Source organism: Montipora capricornis, chromosome 7, assembly GCF_036669925.1.
Source record: "Montipora capricornis isolate CH-2021 chromosome 7, ASM3666992v2, whole genome shotgun sequence".
Classification (NCBI taxonomy): domain Eukaryota; kingdom Metazoa; phylum Cnidaria; class Anthozoa; order Scleractinia; family Acroporidae; genus Montipora; species Montipora capricornis.
The window spans coordinates 37,537,482-37,544,981 of NC_090889.1; the positions used below are offsets into that span (position 1 = coordinate 37,537,482).

At 41.4% G+C, this 7,500-nt stretch overlaps 2 protein-coding genes across 2 annotated transcripts in view; one reads left to right on the top strand and one right to left on the bottom strand.

The window, feature by feature from the left end:
• Nucleotides 1-7,500, bottom strand: part of LOC138057109 (gamma-aminobutyric acid receptor subunit alpha-6-like) — a 46,459-nt gene that overhangs the window by 37,182 nt on the left and 1,777 nt on the right. Inside the window, exons 2-3 of the mRNA XM_068903163.1 lie at nt 6,530-7,500; nt 5,299-5,505 (exon numbers count right to left, since the gene is read on the bottom strand). The exon at nt 6,530-7,500 is cut by the window's right edge and continues 1,535 nt beyond it. The gene's annotated coding sequence lies outside the window, so the exon portion shown is untranslated. The remainder of the gene's footprint in view (nt 1-5,298; nt 5,506-6,529) is intronic.
• On the top strand, nt 2,336-4,864 carry LOC138057916 (vesicular inhibitory amino acid transporter-like). Its single transcript, XM_068903822.1, has one exon. The coding sequence runs from the start codon at nt 3,303-3,305 to the stop codon at nt 4,686-4,688; it is 1,386 nt and encodes a 461-aa protein (XP_068759923.1). The 5' UTR covers nt 2,336-3,302; the 3' UTR covers nt 4,689-4,864.

A 7,500-nucleotide genomic window follows, 5' to 3' on the forward strand; every position in this document is an offset into this window, starting at 1 on the left:
TTTCTCAGCGGGCTTTAGGAAAGCTCGGTTTCGACCAACAAGGTGGTTGTCTTCTGCATGCATCCGTCTGCAATACATAGGGCCTGCCCGACAATTTCTCAGTACAGGTACCCCTCTAACATACGTCGTTCTTCTGTACAGGTGCCACCCTTACATCCTGTCCTATTTCAATTTCCGGTAGGATACGTGAGGAACGATCATGATAAAACTTGGCATTCTGTCTTTTTAGCTTGAGTAGGTGATCTACGTTTTCTGGTACTTTCGGATAGAGGAGATTAGTGGAAGTTAGGAGTAGAGTTCTTGTGCGGCGGGACATCAATCTCTGTACTGGACTTGAGCCCAGCGACTCTGTAGGGGTATTTCTTTGATCAAGTAGGGCTAGCCAGGGGTCTTTGTTGTCCTCGAGCGCTCTTTACTGGGTTGCCTATGGCAAACCCAGTCGAGGTCTGCGTTTAGTTTGTTTGTTTTCTTTTTTTTTTTTTTTTTTAATTTTTTTTTTTCCGTGTCGGTAAAAGTCTTGCCTGTCACTCCCCTGGTAAGTGGTGTCTTTATGCATAGAGCCTTCTGCGCGTATTTTCTCAGGATCGAGAGGGTAGTGGAACTGCGTAGATTTCTCTGGTGGACACAGTAGAATCATTAACTTAGCCTGCAATGGCGTCGAAAGTCATGTAACGCGAATGGCGTTTTAGTGGATCCTTAAACAAAATATACCCTTATGGAGCTCAATAATGGAAAGTCAGTTGGATAAACTAGGCAGGAATCTCAAAAGCGACGAGTACTGGACTTCGACAACAATCTATCGCCCGTCGAGACGAAATCAAAGTGAGTTGTATTTACCTGAAGTACATGGTAATTTGACACGAGTGAGTTTCTTGTCTTCACGCACGCAATGAAATAGGAAGAGGTTTTCGCCTCTAAGAGCAAATATGTTGTTTGCTTCAATAAATTTTTGGCTGGAAAAGGATTCTGTTGTGTTTTCTGCCTTTGTGAATTATAATATCATGTTGTGTATTGAATTTTCGAGCTTAAGGTTGAAATGTGATGTGGGAGAAGTTTTTTAGTATTGCTCTGTAAGCAGGAAGGGTTCACAGGCCTGTTGGAAGCGTGCTTGAGTTTCAACAAAATGAGCCCCAAAATCAGTGAAAACTTGTGACGCAGATGAATAATAAAGTAGCTGTTATTTCCAAAATGATGGAATTACCTGGTGATAAATAACGTCGTACGCGTCTTGGAGAGTAAATTTTGACTTTGCATAAACAAGAGTTGGGCGATTGTGATCTTTGTTTTGACTTCGCTCATTTAATTGTCAAACTTTATAACACTTGACAGAAAAAGAAACTTACAAAAACCCGGTATCTTGCCATCATTTGACACAGATGCTTCACTGTTTGGCGAGGAAACATGCCGCGGTAACTTAATCACGGCGCCCGCTGAATTCCGGCCATGTCACTTTACAATTTACTTGAACGTACTTTGCAATTTACTTGAACGTAGCAAAAATCTCCCAAAATGTTTGTCGCTGATCGTAACTTTTTATATTCTATATTCACGGTTCAAAATTAATGTTGTTTTGATGTCGTAAATATTTTATTCTCGATCGACCGTCCGGGAAACTTCCTTCTGCTCTTTCTGAAAACTATGTATCAATAGTTATTTGCTTTTTCATCAATATTTGTTTTGCATAAAGCAAGCTAACAAAATCTGTACCTTGCTGAGTTCGCATTTGTTAGCGTTAATAGTATTTTCGGTCAGATGTTTCTGTTTTTTGTGAGGGGTTTATTGTTTTGGTCTCCCATCCTAACACTAACCCCGCGAAACAGGGCTTGATTTTAGTGAAGTTTATTATTACAAAGCTGTCAGATGCTCAGAGGGCACACTTGTAGTGAAAAGAAGTTGTGAGGGAACTTGAAAATTATCAACATGTCAGCCCAGAAGCCAATGTTTCTCGCTTCTCGTTTATTTGTTATTCTTCAGAGACTGGAATGCTGTATTTCAATACCACACAATTCAGTGCCTTCTGATTTTCTGTAGCACGTACCACAAGCAACCCAGTGTATGCTTCACAGAGGCATCTCGTTTTAGCAAAGACTTGGCAAGTTTTACGGCTGCTTCAATCAGAATCTCACCTGCACAAATCGGTTCAGCATAAATTACATTTTTTGGTTGTCACTGTGTTCTTTGACCCGGCCTCTTCGAGCTTTACAATGCTTTCAAATTAGAAAACATCCACGATTTCGACAATAGAAGTGTTCGAAAAGCTGGAGAATGGGGATTGTATCGTTTTATACCGCCTGAGTTCAGAAACTTCAAATAATTTTCCAGTTGGTGCCAACGTCAAAATACGGTTTTGAAATCCATTGCTATTGAATTTTTTTTCCCAGACGTCGCTAATGTATTCCTCAAGATCGATTGGAATTACTTCTGAGTTTATTGGCTGTAAAACGAGGGGGGCGCTGAGGTCGACTTAGAGCCGAAGCGGCCCGAAGATTTTGTTGATGATTCGCCGGTTGAATTTAAACTCACACTGATCATTTAACCACAAACTCAAGCTCGTATCATCTGGAGCACAGACGGTTTACGCATTGTTATATAATTACTGTTTTGTTAAAATCAATATTTTTGGATGTCTAATGGTACTATACAAATTTACGTACATCACATAGACAATCTATCGCCCACGCGTCCAGCCGTCTCTTCTCGGGGAGAATAGCCGAACTCGAGTGAGCGGCGCAAATCGAGCCTACGTCAAGGTCAACTAATTCGTGATTGTTTTCTTTTGAATAATGCGCAAATGAAGAGTTCTCATTTCCCGTAAAAATTGATGACAGGTTCAGGTTTAGGAAAATTTGAAGGCATTCTCGGCCCATTGCAGATCTCAAGGTTGCTAGGCGAATGGTCTCTTCACGGTGAATGAGGCCCGTGGCGATTTCGTAATCGAACCATTGCTGCCCGAAAAACTCCCAGTTTCCAGCAACGTCTCCACAGCAATACATCGCGCTCGGCAACGGAAAATCGTGCGGTAAAACTTGGGGAATATATGCTGGCGCTGGAGGTTGAATGCTACTTGCACTGTACGACTCCACGTGGTCGCCATCTGTGATCTGATTACGTGGACTTGAACGAAAATTTTATGCGAGTAAAGCGTCAAGGTCAACTGATTCGTGATTGTTTTCCGTGGAATGTTGGGAAAATCAAGAGTTCTCGTCTCCCGTGAAAATCGCTCTCTTGTGACGACCTCATATTACTGACCGCTGTTCGCAAGTTAGTTTTTCTTCAGAACACACCTACATTTCGTAACTACTATGGGATTACAGGAAGGTGAATTCACTTACAAAGCTGTCAAGACGCACGATAACGATGAAAGGGAGGACGTGAAAAATATCTGTAGTATTGATGAAGAAGCCTGTGAAAAAAGCAGACTAATCCTCCACAGTCGAGCTTCAACATGGCGAGCTGTTGCAAACATGACCAGTGTCTTCCTGGGAGTGGGAGCGCTGGCCTTGCCATTCGCGGTGTTCAAAGGAGGCCTCGTAACCATCCTTGGCTTTCCTTTGTTCGCTTTAGTTCATTGGTACACCGGTACAGTCATGATAGATTGCCTTTACGATAAAAATTGCGCCGAAATCACAGAACATGAAACGATCCTTGGGGATGACAAAACACAAATTGCATCGAAGATGAAATCACGAGTTCGTGACAATTACAGCGAGCTTGGTAATGTTCTTTGGCCGCGGTATGGCGGCGTGATTCTCGATGCTTTACAAAGCCTTGATCTGTCAATTTTCGGTGTGTCGTACTTTATTTCATGTGGATCCCTCATGGCACACGCCCTTCCCAAAGCAGGGCTCACAGAAGCTATGTGGGCGTCCATTGTTGCTGCTTTGGTTTTGCCGACCACGTTTCTAAAGGATCTGGCGTGCGTCGCATGGCAAAGTTTGTTGAGTATAACGTCCTTGATCACTATGGTAAGCGTGTTGATATGGTACACAGTCACCCACTACTCGACCATAAACTTAACGGATTTGCTATTCTGGGATACCGAAGGAGCCCTCGTCGCGTTTAGCTTGGTCATATACAGTTACTGCGTGTACCCAATTATGATTCCAATCGAGAAAAGCATGGCGGATCCTTCCAAATTCGGTTCAGCCTTGGGGATTTCCATGACGGTGGTCACCGTATTCAAAGTTCTGTTTTCGCTCTGTGGCTTTCTCTCCTTCTCCCATGCCACTGATGAAGTGATCGGAAACAACTTTCCTCTTGGCGCCCCTCGAATAATCGCCAGTGTTGTATACGTGATATATGTCATATTCAGCTATACACTGGCCCTCTTCCCGGTTTTTCAATCTCTTGATGATTCTCGACTTGCTTCGGCAGTCACTTCTTGTATTCCCTTTTTCATTTGGTCTGCTACAGCAAGATTCCTTTTTGTGTTTACCACCCTCTTTTTGGCAGTTGTGGTTCCACACTTCGCTCTTTTGACGGCCTTTGTCGGAAGTCTCATCGTGCCATTCTTAGAGTATATGGTACCGTGTTTAGTTCAGTTAAAGTTAAAATGGGGCGAGTTGAAACTTCTTCAGGTAGCTGCGGATGGTACAATTGTTGTAATGGGAGTGTTGGTAACTGTATTTGGTGCTTATTGCTCTGGTAAAGCATTGATAATCAAAATGACTGAACAAAATAAAAAGTGACAACCGCTATTCCCTGTTAATTAATTTCCCTTTTGGTATTTGTTTTTAAAAATGCCGATACTGCTGTTTGACATATAGGTTTTTTGCTTAATGTTAGGAAGACTGAAAACAACATGCAAGTTAAATGTAGATGTATTAAATACTGGCAAAGACCAGACAATGCTGCGCATGTGAAAACGTGACTTAAGTCTCCCTTATTTGTTTTTCAACGTATCAAAAGGTTATCAATAAGTAATCCGTGAATTTGCTCTTCATAATTTTTCCCGTTCAATTCCAACTGAATTATAATATCAGCGGCCTCGTTAGCATAGTCTAGCCTTTCTGTTTCTTTCTTTCTTTTGTTTTTGTTTTTCCGCTTCAAGCTGCCTCCTGGATGTCATTAATTTAAGCGTATTTAAAAAGTCTAGAGGCCGATGGAGACGAAATAGGCCATTTCCGAGTTCATGTCAGCCTCCTCTTGCGAGTGCAAGTGCGAAGCTTTTGTGATAGTAATAAGTTCTACTTAACATACGAATGAAAACTAATTTTCATAACAAAAACTTCGCACTTAGACTCTCTTTGAAGAGGAGGCAGACATGAACTCGGAAATGGCCTATTTAGGTCCTCTCACCTCGTATGCAGGAGTCCTCCTCTAGGTTATATCGCGGTGCGCGTGGTGCTGTGGGCCTGTAACAATTTGAAACCTGCGTTTTCTCCTCTGTAGACTTCAAGCAACCAAACAACAATTTGAACGCACTTTAACATGTATCGTAGAACAAGCATTCCGGTATTGGAAAAATTTAAGTGATCGAGCGGTGATTAAGCGTGGGTGGTTCAACTGAAAAGAGAAATTTTCGGTTACAAAATAAATCTAGATGAAATGAAATCAGAAAAGAAATCAATACTTACAAACTATTGATTGGCTTTCTAAAGGACGAGAGTACAACCGAAAAACCCAACAAGCATAATCATTTGTTTACGAGTCACACCTACTCAAGATCCCCCGCGTAGGATCATGGGCAACGGAAGTAACATAACGGAAGTAACATCCTCTGCAATTAAAAGGGCCTTCGAAAATTTCACCGTCGCTTCTCACTATTGTCAAAGCAAGCCCACATCCCTCATGCATGTCTGTTTTTACGGAAAACGTTTTTCTTGACTGGTTTTTGGCAGATCTGTCTCAACAAAGACTCGAAGTCGGCGTATATTACGAAAGGCGCTTTCATCTGCTAACGGTAGTTTGTGAAAGACAGCTTGTTACCTTCCTCTTTTGCCAGCTCTGTTTTTGTTGGTCTTTTCAAAAACCCTCTTTATTTAGGTTTGTGCCTAGGTTTTTCCCCTTCAAGTAGATCCTTCGCTGTATACCCATGCAAACAACGTTCACAGAAATGTTTACTCTCGTTATGCCTGTTTTGATCATACAGGAGAGCGATAAACCTTTTCACATAGGGAAGTACATGTTCTCACCTTGCTGTATCAGCATCAAGTATTTTTGTGGAATAGCGCCGTCTTTTTCGCGGATATTGTGAAAAATAACATGGTCATTTTCCCAGCCAAACACATTAATTGTAAACTTTGGGTTTTGTTTTTCGAGTTTATCAATTTGTGAAACAGGTGTTGGGAAGTCGATACCTGTTAAATTAAGACCATGTGCTGTTGGGTAACTGCTAGTTCTTTCTACTTTTTCTCCTTTTGCTACTGGGAAAAGAGCAGCACGAAGAGCCCATCTGAGTCACTGGTTGTCTCTGTTTTGGATGTTCTTGATTTCTTATTTTGCAACTCTTTTGGGAGACGAAAACAGCTTCCTCCGCGAAATGGTTCGTCAGTATCGAGCCGAACATTAACAAATGTAGCCAAAATACCTTCTATCGCCCAGCCTGAACCTCTTTGCGACTATGCCTCTATTTCACCTTCACTTAATCAATGAAGTGGTTAAAGGCGTCGTTTGTCATTGCTTCTCTGTTTCTGTTAAGAATGACAGGCTCACTCTGTTGGAAGGAATGTTTCATGTATTATGCTTCATTGTTTCTAATGATTGGAAACTTAAGACTGAGAAGCCCAAATTGTGTTTTGACAGTCGCCAAGCTGGCGATCTCATTTTTAATCAAATCAGTAAATCTTGTTTTTATTTTTACGCAATTTCAGAAGATCAACTTTTTATGTATAACCTTCTGGGACCGTCATTTTCCATACACAAAACGATTCGCTAAAATTATCTCTTAGCAATTCAGAATCCATGATGCCTCTCTCAACACTTAAAGTGTCTAGAGGTCTCTTTTGTCCTTTGTTTTCTTCTTTCGGAATTGATCCACAGATTAATTCCAGCACGTTATATGAAAATCTTGAAGCATTATAGAACAAATTAAGAAAATAATTCTGGAACCGAGTTATTCTCATTTGTACCTGCGCGCAGCCACGCGTCTCATTTTTATGAAAGCCCGGCTAAACAACCTCGAATTTGCATATTCACGCTCAGATGAGATTCCAACCCCACACACATTTATAACGGGAGTGTTCGGTTACATTTTGTGAGAGATTTAATTTTACTAAATAAGACTCTCAGGTATTAGACATTTCAAGAAAATTGTTCAATTCCTGTGAGTCTTATTTCGTAAAATTAAAGCTCTCGCAAAATATCTCAGAGTCCCCGTTAAACATGTGTGTTGCCCTACTCCGAGGCGGGACGACGGCCCTTTTCAAGTTTGTTGGGGCTTGACAAAAATTAGGTAAGATGAATAGCACCGTACACAGCTGTAGAACGGAACTGATGCGTGACAAATATTTTAAAATTTGCCCAGTGGGTATACAGGCCCTTAGCTACTAAAGATTTCTT